An 18,765-nucleotide genomic window follows, 5' to 3' on the forward strand; every position below is an offset into this window, starting at 1 on the left:
TTCAGGTTAACAAAAACTACCTGAAATGTTTGAAGTCCCGTGGTTATGTGTTCGGTCTCGACTGCAGGGTCTAGTAGCAAAGCAGTAGTTGCTTTGCACATAGAAAATAGTTGCTGGCAGAAGAGGCCACGGGTCTCCTCTGAAACCGCGGAATGGCAGTGCAGTGTCATCCTGCGGGAGAAAGCCAGAGTCAGTGCAGCATCCCTGTCTACTGGGCACAGCCCAGTGCTGGTGGCTCCGCTGAGTCATACGGCCTGAGGCGGGCAGCTTGGACCACAGCCTGGACCCACTGCAGAGCTCTTTGTTGTTCTGAACCTCTTCCAGAAGATGACAGTCTTAATGATTGCCTAGTAAGCGATATGCCTGAATGTATAGATTGCTTTCTGAATGCAAAGAAGCCTCCCAGTTTTCCTGCCTTCTTTTTTTCCCCCTCTTGGTGGGAAGTGCAAAGTGCAGTAACTTTCACTGTAGGTTTATTTTTGTGTGCCTCAGACCACTGGAACCTTAGAAGCTCTGTTGATGTGACAGTCCCCCGAACATCCATGAGATTTAACTCTCAGGCTTTGCCATCTGTGTGTTTTCTAGTAAGGCGGATCGAGAACTTGTTCTTCCTTTCTCACCAGGTCCAGGTATTGTAATGTTGTTAGTATAACATACCAGTGTGATTCACTTTGGGCTATCCTGCAGTCAGGACACTTTTGAACTTCGTTTTGACTGAGCAGAGAGTTGAGAGAGTTACTAGATGATAGTGATGGGGTTCTCATGTTTAGAAGACAGCCTGCTTCTGTTTTTTTTTTCCTGATGGGATTTGAGGGGGAGGGAAAAAATTGCTTGATAATTCATGGCAATATTTGCTACCAGGAGCTGTGCTGATTTGCTGCAGTCAGAGTATCACTTCTGCAAACGTGGTTGTGGTTGGCAAGTTTGTGATAGTTCACGATCATTCTGCAAGACCCACTTGGCTTTTGCACTGGCCAAATAGCTGAGTTAAATGAAGGTGGATTAGGCATCGTCCGCGTCTCTGCGGGCGCTGATCTCTGCCGTTCTCAGAGGTGTCAGGTTGTGTTGAAGGTTGTGCTGAAGGGGGACAGGTGGCCCGTTGGTGTCCACTCAGTCCTTCCACCGTAGACCTCACTCAGAGGGAGGTCAGAGAATGACTGTGAGGTTTGCCAGTTACTCAAATGTATCCTGTATGTTTGGACTGCGTAATAAATACCAGGCCTACCCTGAGAGAGATGTGGGAACCCCTTAAACCCCTTTATTACTTGACCTCCAGAGGTCGCCAGTCTGGGGAATTCCCTAGCAGTTCAGTGGTTAGGACTCTGCCTTGTCGCTGCCAAGGGCCCAGGTTCAATCCCTGGTCAGGGAACTAAGATACCATAAGCTGCACTGCCTGGCAAAAACAATCCCCCTCCATACCCTCCCCCCCAACACTCACTCTCTCACACACACACACACACACACACCCTGACTTCCAGTCTGCCTAGTGAACTGTTGTAATGTAATGGGACTCCGGGGATTACTGTCAGTTCTGAACCAAAATATAGTTAACTCCAGGAAAGGGCAAAAAATTATTTATTTGAGGTGACATAGAAGTTAAGATTTAAAAGAAAGATAGGAGAGAGTTGAACATGTTTGTAGGTGTGGGGGAAAGTCCTGTGAGAGGAGAGATTATAGGAGAAGGTGATTAATAGAGCATGGCTTCTGAGAGCACTACAGAGTGTGGCCTCTAGCAGAGGAGTGGAAGGAACTCTTCAAAACAGGAGGAGGAGATAGGCGCGTGTAGCCAAAGGGCGAGAGACCATAGTTGACATAAGAGTGGTTCAAGGTAAGGATCTTAGACGGCCAAGGAAGATAGCAGCCCTGAAAACACCAGGGAGGGTTTTAGAGACTGGAGGAGGCCAAGGAGCGAAGTGGGCCACAGGGTCAGCAGGAGGGCTGGCGGAAGCGACAGGCATTGCGGACACTCAGGCTTAAAGTGTCCGTGCCGGAGCCATGCTGAGCGGTGATGGGGTGCCTCCCAGTGTGTGGTCTTGACTGCTGTCCCGGAAGGGCTGTGAAGGTAGGAGCTGAAATGCAGGAACTAGAAGCAGTGTTCCTGCCGGAATCAGCTGTGTCTACATCCATGGCCCAGCGTGATGGCTGAGATGGGTTAATAAGGGAACGTAGGAACTTTCAGTGCATATTGGGGAATTGGGGTGATATTAATGAACAGAGGATGGTGTTCAGTGCGGCGTGAACGCATAGGAGAAGCAGCAGAATCTAAGAAGAATAACAAAAGCTTTCACTGGATGCCAGCTGTGATTTTAAGTGCTTTCCTTGCTTTAAATTGCTCAGTTACAATAACACCAAAAGGTAGGTAGTATTGCTATTCTTGTTTTGCAGATGAGGAAACTGAGGTACGGGCTTCTCAGGTAGCTCAGTAGTATAGAATCCTCCTGTCAGTGCAGGAGACAACAAGAGACGCAGGTTTAGTCCCTGGGTCAGGAAGCTCCCGTGTAGTAGGACATGGCAACCCACTGCAGTATTCTTGCCTGGAAAATTCCATGGACAGATGAACCTGGCAGGCTGTTAGTCCATGGGGTTGCAGAGTCAGACATGACTGAGTACACTACTACCGCCACCACCAGAAACTGAGGTATAGAGAGCTGGAGGAACTTAGCTCACGCTCATCCAGCTACTGAGTAGTGGGGCTGGGGCCTTAAGAATGCGAGGACACCGTTCTGCCCTCGCTCTCACAGCTTGTGCTGCATGAAAGCCTGAGTAAAAGAATGTATAGCTTCTTTTCAAAGGGGAATCAAGAGATGTTTCATCTAAGGCGGGGAAGTAAAGGAGCTTAAGAAAAGGTTGACTAGCACGAGGGACTTGAGGAGGAGGGACTCTAGGAGGGCGTTGGGGTTGGCTGCTGGGGCGGGAGTGGGAGCAGGAAGAGGGAGCATTTAGGAGCCCTGGAGGCTGCATCCTGCTCCAGCTGGGGCTGCCCTGCTGGAGCTGCGGCTGCAGGGTTGCAGGCCAGGTGCAGATCAGGGCTCTAGGTGGTGTCAGAGACCTGATAACTCAAGGAGGCTGGGCTTTCCCTATCATGACGAAGTATACCATTCACTGTTTTATTACTGTTAACCTTAGTTTAGAAAGCCAAAGCTTATTCTTCTGTCTCATGTCACTACTTCTTGACAGCAGTTCCCATAATCTTTTCTGGTTCACTTTTGATGTTATCTCAGTTTTGCTTACAGTCTTTCAGCTAATCCAGGATCATTCATGTCAATTGGTCATGACTGCTGATGAAGGGAATTTAGGTCTTTCTACAGTTGCTCACAGTTTAACACCTTTCAACTCAGAGACTTCATCAATGTTACTGCTTCTGCTTTTTTTGTTCTTATCTGCTTCCAGGCAAGTAGATCTATTCAGATGGTCTAATTTAAAGATGTATGACTGTTATTTGTCAGTTGGGGGAAAGGGGGCTCTACATGGGCTTTTGAGTGGCTGGGCTAAATTTTATCTAAAAAATAATTCTTGCATGTTATTGAAAAGCGTTGCACTGAAGACATTGTGGCATAGTGGGGACCAGTTGCGATCATGTAGATGTGGGTTTGAATCTCAGTTCTCCACGTAATGATTTAATTTTCTTAATCCTTAATCTGTATAAACTAATATTTATCTCTTGAAGTTGTTAATGGGATTAAAATATACAAAAGTATCTGGTGTAATGCGTGACATATCAGTTCAGTTCAGTCGTGTCCCACTCTTTGCGACCCCATGAATCGCAGCACGCCAGGCCTCCCTGTCCATCACCAACTCCCGGAGTTCACTCAGACTCACGTCCATCGAGTCAGTGATGCCATCCAGCCATCTCATCCTCTGTCCTCCCCTTCTCCTCCTGTCCCCAATCCCTCCCAGCATCAGAGTCTTTTCCAATGAGTCAACTCTTCCCATGAGGTGGCCAAAGAATTGGAGTTGGAGTTTGAGGATCAGTCCTTCCAATGAACACCCAGGAGTGATCTCCTTTAGAATGGACTGGTTGGCTCTCCCTGCAGTCCGAGGGACTCTCAAGAGTCTTCTCCAACACCACAGTTCAAAAGCATCAGTTCTTCGGCACTCAGCTTTCTTCACAGTCCAATTTTCACATCCATACATGACCACTGGAAAAACCATAGCCTTGACTAGACGGACCTTTGTTGGCAAAGTGATGTCTCTGCTTTTTAATATGCTATTTCCTTCCAAGAAGTAAGCATCTTTTAATTTCATGGCTGTAATCACCATCTGCAGTGATTTTGGAGCCCAAAAAAACAAAGTCTGACACTGTTTCCACTGTTCCCCCATCTATTTCCCATGAAGTGATGGGACCAGGTGCCATGATCTTAGTTTTTCACTCTCTTCTTTTACTTTCATCAAGAGGCTTTTCAGTTCCTCTTCACTTTCTGACATAAGAATGGTGCCATCTGCATGTCTGAGGTTATTGATATTTCTCCTGGCAATCTTGATTCCAGCTTGTGCTTCTTCCAGCCCAGCGTTTCTCATGATGTACTCTGCATAGAAGTTAAATGAACAGGGTGACAATATACAGCCTTGACAAACTCCTTTTCCTATTTGGAGCCAGTCTGTTGTTCCATGTCCAGTTCTAACTGTTGCTTCCTGACCTGCATATAGGTTTCTCAGGAGGCAGGTCAGGTGGTCTGGTATTCCCATCTCTTTCAGAATTTTCCACAGTTTATTGTGATCCACACAGTCAAAGGCTTTGGCATAGCCAATAAAGCAGAAATAGATGTTTTTCGGGAACTCTCTTGCTTTTTCCATGATCCAGCGGATGTTGGCAATTTGATCTCTGGTTCCTCTGCCTTTTCTAAAACCAGCTTGAACGTCTGGAAGTTCACGGTTCACGTACTGCTGAAGCCTAGCTTGGAGAATTTTGGGCATTATTTTACTAGCATGTGAGATGAGTGCAACTGTGCGGTGGTTTGAGCATTCTTTGGCATTGCCTTTCTTTGGGATTAGAATGAAAACTGACCTTTTCCAGTCCTGTGGTCACTGCTGAGTTTTCCAAATTTGCTGGCATATTGAGTGCAGCACTTTCACAGCATCACCTTTCAGGATTTGAAATAGCTCAACTGCATCTGAATGCCAAGTTCCAAAGAATAGCAAGGAGAGAGAAAAAAGCCTTCCTCAGTGATCAGTGCAAAGACATAGAGGAAAACAACAGAATGGGAAAGACTAGAGATCCCTTCAAGAAAATTAGAGATACCAGGGGAACATTTCATGCAAAGATGGGCTCGATAAAGGACAGAAATGGTATGGACCTAACAGAGGCAGAAGGTATTAAGAAGAGGTGGCAAGAATACACAGAAGAACTGTACAAAAAAGATCTTCATGACCAAGATAATCAAAATGGTGTGATCACTGACCTAGAGCCAGACAGCCTGGAACGTGAAGTCAAGGGGGCCTTAGAAAGCATCACCACGAACAAAGCAGGTGGAGGGGATGGAATTCCAGTGTAATACATAGTAGTGCTTAATAACAGCCCTTATAATTAAGTGTTGTAATCTTGTTCGCTATGGTTATTCCCTGAGTTTTACTTTAGATATTCCTGGGATTTTCAGCCCTTGAAATATTACTGTTTCCTGCCCTCCCATATTTTGTGTTTTCAACCCAGAATATTAAACTCACTGGACATAAGATTCCATGTTCCACTGGTCTGTCTTTCGCATTTGATTCAGCGCAGGAGGGTAGTGGACAGTGGATGTCACTGCCTCTTGTGTCTTGTACGTGCTTCAGATCGTTGCTCAGCACCAGGCTGAGGTGGTAGAACTGTGTGGCCTTTGGGAGTGCTTGGTAGAAAATCATCCAGCACTTTGAAGTGTCTGCTGCTCTTGGAGGCTGCAGTGGATTTTTTCCTCCTTGCCTGAGTGTTTCTTGTAACTCTTGTTATATCACGTGTCCTGATTCACCTCCCGTGAGCAGAGATGCATACGTGTTAGCTTTGGTGGTGTAGTTTTTACCCTGTTTTGAAAGGCTGTTTTCTTTCTTTTTTATAAAAAATATTCATGAATTTTTGTCCGCGTCTGGTGTTAGATGGGGCACACAGGATTGTGGTGCCGGGGCTCCTTGCTGGGATCCGGGGGCTCCAAAGCGTGTGCACTCAGTAGTTAGAGCTCTCAGACCTTGCTGTCCTGTGGCGTGTGGGGTCTTAGTTCCCCGGCCGGTGATTGAGCCTGAGTCCCCTGCAGTGGGAGGTGGATTGTTAACCTCTGGACCACCCGGGAGGTCGCCAGAGGCAGTTTCCTTTCACTCCCTGAACTGGTTTTGGGTCTCTTTTTGCTCTTGGATTTTTTTCCCCTTACTCCCCGTTGGGTTCCAGTCTATCTATAAATTCTTATATTTGATAATTTTGTATTATATATAAAATTCTTACATTTGAGTCATTTTACTTTTTTTCTAGCATCTGGTTTAATTTTCACTGATAGTGAATGTGAAACACCAGGATGATAAATTCACACCCATTTAGTCACTCAGACAACCGTACTTGAGGTGAAGTTAGAGCACTTGGATGTGTATACCTATTTGAGATTCTGTCTCTGGAGTGTAGTGTGTGTTTAAGTAGTAGAAATCAAAGAAATGTGTTCTAAAGTATACCAGTATTAATTGTAATGAAATTATCATTCCTTCTCTTTACAGGGATTTGTGGAACTGACTATATTTCCCACAGTTGCAAACTTAAATAGAATCAAGTTGAACAGCAAGCAGTGTAGAATATACCGAGTGAGAATCAATGACTTAGAAGCTGCCTTCATTTATAATGATCCAACCTTGGAAGTTTGTCACAGTGAATCGAAACAGTGAGTCGCACGCTTGTGGACGTTGGTGTTTCTTAAGGGATCAGTACTCCCCTCCTCACTTTCTTAGATTATTAGATCCTCACTCTCTTAGGTTATTAGATCACCACTCTCTTAGGTTATTAGATCACCACTCTCTTAGGTTATTAGATCACCACTCTCTTAGGTTATTAGATCACCACTCTCTTAGGTTATTAGATCACCACTCTCTTAGGTTATTAGATCACCACTCTCTTAGGTTATTAGATCACCACTCTCTTAGGTTATTAGATCACCACTCTCTTAGGTTACCATTAGGCTCTGCTCCCGGTTCAGTGTCTGTGATCACGGAGCTTCCGTTGCTTCTGCCGCTTTGCCCGTTTGATCCAGGACACTTCACGGCTCTGCTCAGCATAGTGAGGTACCAACTTTCCTTTATCGGAGAGCTGTAAATAACTTTTCTTAGCCAGTTTTCTACTTCTGTTTTTTAAAAAAATTTTGTTTCGTGGATGTTAATATAATCTTTAATGAATTAGAGGATACTGTAATCTATAGAGGAGAAACTACTTTATTCTACGAAATATTTGACAGCTTTATAAAATATAAAAAGTCTGAAATACCTAATTCCTTCACTTTAAATACTGCATCTGTCTAGGCTACCTCTGATTTTATCATTAAACACACATTTTTAGTGATCAGCTATATGTTCTACATTTTTCATTTAAATACTTTGTTATTTTTATGGTCAGGCAATATTCCATTTACTCAGTATACTGTGGATTGTCTGATTATTTTCTAAATTTTTTTTCTTTTATTTTGAATTATTTCCCTAGGAAAATAGGATAGCTTATTATTCTTATGGCTCTTTTTAACATTTGACTTGATTGTGCGCCAGTAAGATTTGTGCTGATTTAAATACTGTCAAGTACATTTGAAGGCAGTTGTTTTTTCAGAGTTTTGATAGCATGCATCGATAGCATTGCATTTTATCGTTTGATTCTCAGTATTTGGGGGTAGAGTGCCCTAAACTATAAACTCTTGTTTTTTAGTAAATTATAAGCCCCTTTCGGTCGCGGTGCTGGTTTAACCAGTCTAGGGGTGGAGAGCATCTGCGTGCTAGCTCTCTTCACGCCTTGTACAGTGTCGCACAGCTTCCCCAAACCCACCGTCCCGTGTGGTGCTCATCCCCCCGTGTGAAGCAGGAAGGCCTCATATCCCATCTGACTGACCAGCCAGGAGCTGCGCTTCATCCTGTGCTTTCCCCGCCATAACGTCAGTCACGCTCTCTGCCGGTTGCGAGTTGCGTTGTCTGAATGAGCTGCTTCCAGTGAGCTCCCCAAGAGCAAGGGTCAGACTGCAGACCTGCCTGTGCCTTGCTGTCTCCTCAGAGGCTGGCGCACCACCTGGCATTCAGCAGAGATCTGTAGAGTGAATGGATGAATGAATCGCCCCAGGGCCGCAGACCAAGATCCCAGGCCTCGTGTCCTCCCACCCAACCAGGGTTCTTAAAGAACGGTAGGACTCGGAGAGCATCGGAAGCCGCTGAAGCAGGCTGCCCCCGAGATGCTCTCTGCACGGTTTCCACGGGCAGAGCGGGCTCCTGTAGTTGACGTACAGGGCTGTGGTTCAGGGGTACAGCAGAGTGAACCCGCTACCCAGGGGTCATCTCTCTCAGTTTCTTTCCCCATGTAGGCTGTTACAGAGCACTGAGGAGAGTTTAGGTCTCTGCACTTGAGGACAGCGTAAGAGCTTCTCCATCTGCTACTCACAAACACAGTGTTTGCACAGCTGCTTTCCCAGTTGTTGCTGCTCAGGTTTCAAAGAAGAAAGTCTGACAGTGCAGTGATGGGAACGGTGGGCTCCAGATCTGTTAAGGAAGCAAGCTCTACTTGGTTAATTTTGAGGTGATGATATCCCCTTAAACTTTTCTCCAGTGATAGGGAAGATGCCTCATCACTTTTAGTATGATAAAGAAAAGGGAGTCATAAAGGAGAGTATTTTCAAAGGTTCATTTGGGAGATTGAAAAGGATAGAATATATTAAACTTGTTTTTTTGAGGTGACGATATCCCCTAAAACTTTTCTCCAGTAATAGGGAAGATGCCTCATCACTTTTAGTGTGATAAAGAAAGAAAAGGGAGTCATAAAGGAGAGTATTTTCGAAGGTTAAGTTGGGAGAGTGGAAAGGATAGAATAAATTTGTCTTTTCAGTGGCTCCACCACTCTTAGCCATGGTCACTGAAATACTCAGGGAACCCTGCTTTCCTGCCTGGCTCTAGAGCCCTGTTTACTTTGTAAGAGAGATGCCAGTTTTTGTTGGTGTTTGTTTATTCTCTGACTTGTTCAAAAGAGGGTTTGAGATTGGTTTTAGAATTTTATTCGACAGTAGTTTTTTAAAGTAGCTAATGAAACAATCATGAAGAGTGAAAAAGTACAGGATGGTGTGTACCACACTCAAATTACTAGAGGAGACCTGTAGGTTTGGTTTTGAGATTTCTGGTTACCATATGAAAGAGGGAAATGCTATTGTTTGTAAGATTCCTAAAACAAGACAGAAGCATACCAGTGGTTCAGAAGAAATACAGCTTAGCAGTTAAGATGTGAAAATGATCTCTTGTAATGATGATATTTATTTTTAAAGAAGACTTTGTTCACAGGTAGTTAAGGTGTGAAAATGATCTCTTGTGATGATGTTATTTATTTTTAAAGAAGACTGTGGGAAGGACAGGTGGTTAAGATCTTTAGCATGTCCCTAGATACTTACAACACCTTTCTTGTTTACAGAGTAACTCTCATTGTTGAATGAAGCAATAAAATTTCTACTAAAGCTGAAGCAGAAACTGAATAGAGTAGATTTGAAATTGAAAATTAAACTTAAAACTCAGTGGTTAAACTTGCTCTTGAGTACATACCAGAAATGTCCTAACGTTCAAAGACGTAATATGCTACTTCATCACATTTTCTTCCTATTTGTTTTACAGTTAAGGTGCCAAACCCTTCTATTTTTAATGGCAAGAGTGTGCTTACCTTGGTTGAGATGTAGCCCCTTTGAACTGCAGGGGGAATGTGAGGGAGGGAAGCATTTAGATAAGAGATCAAAAGGCATTTCTTCCTGTGTTATCCAAGTCAGCATTAGCTGACACGTTAAATTACCTGTCCTAGCAATTAGAAACCCTGTTGGTTATGTAACGTGTAAGACTTCTCCCCTTCTGTCTCTCTCTGGCTTATTGTCTGCCAGGAAAATAAGCACTTGAAGTTCCTCCAAATATATTTTCTATTTGAACTTATATTGTAGATGTAGTTTGCTTCCATGGATGCTGTGTCTCTTTGGTGGCTTTTTCTTTGTTTTTTGTTTTTGCCAGAGACTGTTTCTGTGCGTGTGTGGCCTGCAGTGGCTGACATGTCCCCTCCTGGTTTTTCCCCTTCCATAGGTAGGCTTTGCTACCTTGAGAAGAGTTTGTTTATTTTACTCAAAAGGTCTCCACTTTGCTGAGTTTCAGGAATCAGTTTAGTTCCTGTCTCCTGTCTTCGTTTCCACCGAGGAGTGACAGTAGAAATAAAGCTGACTGAAGATAGAAGTGATGAGTGAGCGACTGAAGCCTTTTTTAAACTGATGAGAATTGATTTTTTAATTCCGTTTTCTAGGTTTTCTAAGTCCTGTATATATCTTTTCAGTCCTGTATTTTTATATAGACATCTGTGTAGAGAGATTTTAAATGTTCCTGTTTTGCTGATATCATATGGTAGAAGTGGTTGATTGCTTTATTGATTGTTTATGGTTAGGTAATATGGATAGTTTTATATTTTAACTCATCCACAGTGCCTGACTGGCAGTTGTTGTAAGAGTATTGCTTGTAATTAAGTTGTCATAGTGGAGAGAACTTTGGGGTTTGTTTAGTCAAAACTTCAAGAGGAATTTTCCCCTATACTGTTCCACCTTCTGTTGAGCTCACTGTTTTTTAAAGCACCCCTTTCATTATTTCTGAATGTTAGAAAGTTATTTATTACATTGAGTTCGTCTGTTTTTCTACAATGTTCAGAAACTTATCCTAATTAAGAACTGTTTTCCTGTGAGTTTTCTCTTTTCCAGTCTGTCGCATCTCAGTACTCTCAGTCATTCCTCATGGAAAACGGCAAATTTGTGAACCATTCCCTCTGCCGTTCATGAATGCTCTCGTTTGGCCTCGTGTTTTCTTACATGTGGTGACCCTGTGACTAAACAGGGCTCTTCTCATCTGGACTTCCTGTAACCACACATGCGTAGCAGTAGAACCGTTTCGTTCTTACCTGTACTCAGTGTTTCTAGTGACTTGAAATTCATTAGGCTTCTCAAATTGTTGTTCGGTTGCTAAGTTGTGTCCAGCTCTTTGCGACCTCGGGGACACCAGGCTCCTCCATCCTCTACTATTTACGGAGTTTGCTCAGATTCTTGTCCATTGAATTGGTGATGCATCTGACCATCTTATTCTCTGCCACCTCCTTCTCCTTTAGCCTTTAGTCTGCCCCAGCATCAGGATATTTTCCAATGAGTCATTTCTTCACATCAGGTGGCCAAAGTATTGGAACTTTAGCTTCAGCAAGAGTCCTTCCAATGAATATTCAGGGTTAATTTCCTTTAGGAGCGATTGATTTTATCTCCTTGCAGTCCAAGGGAATCAAGAGTCTTCCGCGCCCCAGTTCGAAAGCATCAATTCTTCGGCATGCATCCTTTTTATGGACCAGTCTCACATCTGTACATGACTACTGGAAAAGCCATAGCTTTGACTTTACATACCTTTGTCAGCTAAGTGATGTTTCTGCTTTTTAATATGCTGTCTAGGTTTGCCATAGCTTTCCTTCCAAGGAGCAAGCATCTTTTAATTTCATGGCTTCAGTGATTTTAGAGCCAAAGAAAGTAAAAATTTGTCACTGCTTCCACTTTTCCCCTTCTGCTTGCCATGAAGTGATGGGACTGGATGCCATGATCTTAGTTTTCCGAATGTTGAGTTTCAAGCCAGTTTTTTCACTCTTCTCTTTCACCATCATCGAGAGGCTCTTTGCTTTCTGCCATTAGAGTGGCATCATCTGCAAATCTGAGGTTGTTGATATTTTCCCCAGCAATCTTGATTCCAGTTTGTGCTTCATCCAGTCCAACATTTCTCATGATGTACTCTGCGTATAAGTTAAATAAGCAGGGTGACCATATACAGCCTTGTCATACTCCTTTCCCAGTTTTGAACCAGTCTGCTGTTCCATATCTGGTTCTAATTGTTGGTTCTTGACCTGCATACAGGTTTCTCAGGAGATAGGTGTGATAGTCTGATATTCCTGTTTCTTTAAGAATTTTCCATAATTTGGCAAAGGCTTTCGAATAATCAATGAAGCAGAAGTCAGTGTTTTCTGGAATTCTCTTGCTTTTTCTATGATCCATCCAGTGTAGGTGATTTGATCTTTGGTTCTTCTGCCTGTTGGAAACCCAGCTTATACATCTGGAAGTTCTTGGTTCATGTCCTGCTGAAGCCTGACTTGGAGGGTTTTGAGCATCACCTTGCTGGCATATGAAGCAAGCGCAGCTGTACAGTAGTTTGAACACGCTTGGACATTGCCTTTTTGGGGAATAAAGTGGAAACTGGTCTTCTCTAGTTCTGTGGCCACTGCGGAGTTTTCCAAATTTGCTGACGTATCGAGTGCAACACTTTAACAACATTATCTTTTAGGGTTTGAAATAACAGCTGGAATTCTATCACCTCCACTATCTTTGTTCATAGTAATGCTTCCCAAGGCCCATTTGACTTCACACTCCAGGATGTCTGGTTTTAGGTTAGTGACCACACCATCATGATTTAGGACATTTTTTGTATAGCCACTTTAAATTCACTCAGGTTTAAACTTGTTATCAGTGGAATCCCGTAGGCCTTTTCATAGAATACCTTGTTACAGTAGAGTTTTCTCTGAACAGCCTTATTTCATGGCATCATGTCAAATGTTTTTTTGATTATTTTTAAGAAGGCATTTTAATTTTATTTTTTGGTTGTGCCATGCCACGTTCAGGATCTTAGTGTCCTGACCAGGGGTCAGACCTGTGCCCCCTGCATGGGTAGCGTGAAGTCTTAACCACCGGACCACCCGGAACGTCCCTCAGTTTTATTAATTTTGATATTGGTTCTGTTTCTGGAAAATGAATTTTTCTGTCAGTCTTTTATTTGTTTTATTTTGTCTGTGAACTGTCAAAACTAAGGACAGAGGAGAAAATTGAATGCTGACAAGAATATAGCGTAATTGATTTTCAGACACAGTTAATAGAAATGTAAATTGAGATCAGATGTGGTTGTGCTCTGTGACTGAAGAGTCTCACTCACACGCATATACCCAACATGTCCACCACGAGAGAAACACAGCAGTGTTCTCAACAGCGTCCGTAATCATCAGAGCTGCAAATAACCTGAAAACCTGTCAGCATTAGAATGATAGATTCACTATTGGAACTCTAAAAATAATGAGAGTGAATGAGCAACAGTTAAGTGCAAAGATGTGGATGGATTTCACAAATTTAATGTCAGATAGAACAAGTCGCACACGGAGGAGGGTGTGTTGAGTTGTTGGCCTGCCCCACTGTCGTCAGAACACTGGGCTCCCCGCTGGTGAGAAGCAGGGCCCGGATAGGGAGGACGGTAGGGCTCTGGGGCTGGTGAAAGGCTCGGCCCTTGCTCTGCATTGCTGCTTCCGTTGGTTTTGTGAAAATTCATGGAGCTGAATACTTAGAGCATATACACTTTGCTGATGTAATATATTTTGCTTTCATGAATTTTTTTTTAAATGGAGATAAAGTTTATAAACAGTTGAATCTTAAGTTTTGCAGAATCTGCACATTCAGTTTTAAAAGTACATGTTCTTGACAAAGAACAAATTATTTTAATTTAATGTAGATATTTATAAATGGTTCTTGGAGAAAATTTGTTTGATTTTACACTAATGTACTTGTTTTTCAATATCCTCTGTAGCATTACTCCTCTTTAAGCTTTGTTTCCCTAAGGAAGCCTGGGTATTGGCACTGCGGTGGTTATAGGCCAGGGGTATGTTAGTATTTATAGTTATTATCATTCTGGAAATTGAAAACACTTACTATAATCTTGCCTTGTAATTTTTGGCTTTTATTAGGTTATTATGAAAGGAAACATGTTTGATTTGTATTATGAAAGGAAACAGTAAAATCCAAGCCATGAGAAGATTGTTCCTCAAAACTGGTTTTCCAACAGATTCCACTTATAATGACTCACCATTTTATTTGGACCACTTTACCTCTTCTCAGGAAATGAGATTAAGTGAGAATAATTTTCCATTTGAAAAAAAAACAGTGCTTTAATATATAATGTTTAAATTTAGCTTTTTTGTAACAATGATTTTTTTTATTTTTAAATTTAACAAATAAATGGCTTTCAGATTTTGTGTTTTTGAAATTTTATTGAAGAGAAGTTACAACCTGTAGATGTCCGAAGTAGTCTTTAACTAGTAGAGCATGTTGACTAAGTACTGGTAAGGTATTGCTGATGGGGATGCAGAATGGTACAGCTGTTCTGGAAAACAGCTTCAGATCAGATCAGATCAGTCGCTCAGCCGTGTCCAACTCTTTGCGACCCCATGAATCGCAGCACGCCAGGCCTCCCTGTCCATCACCAACTCCCGGAGTTCACTCAGACTCACGTCCATCGAGTCAGTGATGGCCATCCAGCCATCTCATCCTCTGTCGTCCCCTTCTCCTCCTGCCCCCAATCCCTCCCAGCATCAGAGTCTTTTCCAATGAGTCAACTCTTCGCATGAGGTGGCCAAAGTACTGGAGTTTCAGCTTTAGCATCATTCCTTCCAAAGAACACCCAGGGCTGATCTCCTTTAGAATGGACTGGTTGGATCTCCTTGCAGTCCAAGGGACTCTCAAGAGTCTTCTCCAACACCACAGTTCAAAAGCATCAATTCTTCGGTGCTCAGCTTTCTTCACAGTCCAACTCTCACATCCATACATGACCACTGGAAAAACCATAGCCTTGACTAGACGAACCTTTGTTGGCAAAGTAATGTCTCTGCTTTTGAATATGCTATCTAGGTTGATCATAACTTTCCTTCCAAGGAGTAAGTGTCTTTTAATTTCATGGCTGCATTCACCATCTGTAGTGATTTTGGAGCCCAGAAAAATAAAGTCTGACACTGTTTCCACTGTTTCCCCATTTATTTCCCATGAAGTGATGGGACCGGATGCCATGATCTTCGTTTTCTGAATGTTGAGCTTTAAGCCAACTTTTTCACTCTCCACTTTCACTTTCATCAAGAGGCTTTTGAGTTCCTCTTCACTTTCTGACATAAGGGTGGTGTCATCTGCATATCTGAGGTTATTGATATTTCTCCCGGCAGTCTTGATTCCAGCTTGTGTTTCTTCCAGTCCAGCGTTTCTCATGATGTACTCTGCATAGAAGTTAAATAAACAGGGTGACAATATACAGCCTTGACGTACTCCTTTTCCTATTTGGAGCCAGTCTGTTGTTCCATGTCCAGTTCTAACTGTTGCTTCCTGACCTGCATATAGGTTTCTCAAGAGGCAGGTCAGGTGGTCTGGTATTCCCATCTCTTTCAGAGTTTTCCACAGTTTATTGTGATCCACACAGTCAAAAGCTTTGGCATAGTCAATAAAGCAGAAATAGATGTTTTTCTGGAACTCTCTTGCTTTTTCCACGATCCAGCGGATGTTGGCAGTTTGGTCTCTGGTTCCTCTGCCTTTTCTAAAACCAGCTTGAACATCAGGAAGTTCACGGTTCACATATTGCTGAAGCCTGGCTTGGAGAATTTTAAGCAACACTTTAATAGCGTGTGAGATGAGTGCAATTGTGCGGTAGTTTGAGCATTCTTTAGCATTGCCTTTCTTTGGGATTAGAATGAAAACTGACCTTTTCTTGTCCTGGGGCCACTGCTGAGTTTTCCAAATGTGCTGGCATATTGAGTGCAGCACTTTCACAGCATCATCTTTCAGGATTCGGAATAGCTCAACTGGAATTCTATCACCTCCACTAGCTTTGTTCGTAGTGATGCTTTCTAAGGCCCACTTGACTTCACATTCCAGGATGTCTGGCTCTAGGTCAGTGATCCCACCATCGTGATTATCTGGGTCGTGAAGATGTTTTTTGTACAGTTCTTCTGTGTATTCTTGCCACCTCATCTTAATATCTTCTGTTCTTTTAGGTCCATACCATTTCTGTCCTTTATCGAGCCCATCTTTGCATGAAATGTTCCTTTGGTGTCTCTGATTTTCTTGAAAAGATCCCTAGTCTTTCCCATTCTGTTGTTTTCCTCTATTTCTTTGCATTGATCACTGAAGAAGGCTTTCTTATCTCTTCTTGCTATTCTTTGGAGCTCTGCATTCAGATGTTTATATCTTTCCTTTTCTCCTTTGCTTTTCACTTCTCTTCTTTTCTCAGCTATTTGTAAGGCCTCCCCAGACAGCCATTTTGCTTTTTTGCATTTCTTTTCCATGGGGATGGTCTTGATCCCTGTCTCCTATACAATGTCATGAACCTCATTCCATAGCTCATCAGGCTCTCTATCTATCAGATCTAGGCCCTTATATCTATTTCTCACTTCCACTGTATAATCATAAGGGATTTGATTTAGGTCATACCTGAATGGTCTAGTGGTTTTCCCTACTTTCTTCAATTTAAGTCTGAATTTGGCAATAAGGAGTTCATGGTCTGAGCCACAGTCAGCTCCTGGTCTTGTTTTTGCTGACTGTATAGAGCTTCTCCATCTTTGGCTGCAAAGAATATAATCAATCTGATTTTGGTGTTGACCATCTGGTGATGTCCATGTATAGAGTCTTCTCTTGTGTTGTTGGAAGAGGGTGTTTGCTATGACCAGCGCATTTTCTTGGCAAAACTCTATTAGTCTTTGCCTGCTTCATTCCGTATTCCAAGGCCAAATTTGCCTGTTACTCCAGGTGTTTCTTGACTTCCTACTTTTGCATTCCAGTCCCCTATAATGAAAAGGACATCTTTTTTGGGTGTTAGTTCTAAAAGGTCTTGTAGGTCTTCATAGAACCGTTCAACTTCCGCTTCTTCAGCGTTACTGGTTGGGGCATAGACTTGGATTACTGTGATATTGAATGGTTTGCCTTGGAAATGAACAGAGATCATTCTGTCGTTTTTGAGATTGCATCCAAGTACTGCATTTCGGACTCTTTTGTTGACCATGATGGCTACTCCATTTCTTCTAAGGGATTCCTGCCCACAGTAGTAGATATAATGGTCATCTGAGTTAAATTCACCCATTCCAGTCCATTTGAGTTAGCTGATTCCTAGAATGTCGACATTCACTCTTGCCATCTCTTGTTTGACCACTTCCAATTTGCCTTGATTCATGGACCTGTCATTCCAGGTTCCTATGCAATATTGCTCTTTACAGCATCGGACCTTGCTTCTATCACCAGTCACATCCACAGCTGGATATTCTTTTTGCTTTGGCTCCATCGCTTCATTCTTTCTGGAGTTATTTCTCCACTGATCTCCAGTAGCATATTGGGTACCTACTGACCTGGGGAGTTCCTCTTTCAGTATCCTATCATTTTGCCTTTTCATACTATTCATGGGGTTCTCAAGGCAAGAGTACTGAAGTGGTTTGCCATTCCCTTCTCCAGTGGACCACATTCTGTCAGATTTCTCCACCATGACCCGCCCATCTCGGGTTGCCCCACGGGCATGGCTTAGTTTCATTGAGTTAGACAAGGCTGTGGTCTTAGTGTGATTAGATTGACCCATGCCCAAGGTAAGAGAAACCCAAGTAAGACGGTACGTGTTGCAAGAGGGCATCAGGGGGCAGACACACTGAAACCATACTCACAGGAAAACAGCTTAGCAGACTCTTATAAAGCTGAGCTTATAGTTGCCATATGACTCAGCAGTCCCACACTTGGCTGTTGGTACTGCAGAAATGAAAATTAAATTCACATAAAAACTGATACACGGTTGTTTGTAGCAGCTTTATTCCTAATAGCCAAAAACTGGAAAGAACCCAGCTGTCTTTCAGTGGAGGAGTAAATAAACAATAAACAATCTGTGGTACAGTCTGTACGGTGGAATACTGTTCATTATAATAAGGGACAGACTGCCGGTACATGTACACCTTAGATGAATTTCAAAGACATACTGAGTGAGATAAAAGCCAGCCTCAAAAATGCATCCTTATGATTCCATGTGTTTGGCACAAGGGGCTCGGGGATGGCGGAGCTGTCCCGTATCCCACTCGTGGTAGCGGCTACACACACTGACATTCACAGCGCTACATACCAAAGGGAGAAAGTTACTTTTACTGCGTGATAATTAAAAGAGAAAGACGGTATGTCAAAAAACATATATTTCTTTTTTATTGTGGTCCTGGAGTTTTTATGCCATTTATTTCACACATTTATCTAACAGAAAGGCAGTGTTAAAAGTACCAAGAAATTGGCTTAACTGCTTTCAGAACCTTGTATTTTGTAGTTTTTAAAGCCGTGGTTGGTGTTACATCCTTCCTGGTTAGTGTAGAGCTGCAGGTGGGGGAGGAATGGCCTCTGTCATGTCCAGGGTGTGTAATGTTTTCTTTAATGGCTCTTCCTGGTTTATTTTCCCTACAGTCATTCTGTAGAGGACATGAAACTTGTCTTCTCACAGGTTAAAGATGTGTTCAGTTGGTGAGATGTCACCGACTGTCCTTGGTGGCTTCATCTCAGGGCATGACGACTGGCGTGCAGGTCACAGCAGCGTGTCTCACAGAATCGCGTCTGATCTTGCTTTCTTGCTCTTGCCGTTCCTTGCCCTCTTTCTTTGTTCCATTTCCTCTGTGTTACTTTCGCTGGTTGCAGTGAGGAAATGTGATCTGTGTGTGTATGAATGTATATGTATATGAGTTACTTTATGGAAAAGATAGAAAATCAGATGAGAACAGTGTTTTCATACTTCCATAAGTCT

General features: G+C 42.8%; 1 protein-coding gene across 8 annotated transcripts in view; it reads left to right on the forward strand.

The window, feature by feature from the left end:
- TAF2 (TATA-box binding protein associated factor 2) overlaps positions 1-18,765 on the forward strand; it is a 104,320-nt gene that overhangs the window by 3,954 nt on the left and 81,601 nt on the right. For 6 of the 8 annotated variants that reach the window (XM_070382873.1, XM_070382870.1, XM_070382872.1 and 3 more), the window contains exon 3: positions 6,670-6,830. The exons of 1 other annotated variant lie outside the window; for it this stretch is intronic. In XM_070382873.1, coding sequence (XP_070238974.1) covers positions 6,670-6,830 — 161 coding nt within the window. Of the gene's footprint in view, positions 1-6,669; positions 6,831-8,195; positions 8,322-18,765 lie in introns of those variants that run through there. One more of the 8 variants, XM_070382876.1, reaches the window with a different exon arrangement.

The sequence above is a fragment of the Bos mutus genome, chromosome 14 (genome assembly GCF_027580195.1).
Source record: "Bos mutus isolate GX-2022 chromosome 14, NWIPB_WYAK_1.1, whole genome shotgun sequence".
In the NCBI taxonomy this organism is placed as follows: domain Eukaryota; kingdom Metazoa; phylum Chordata; class Mammalia; order Artiodactyla; family Bovidae; genus Bos; species Bos mutus.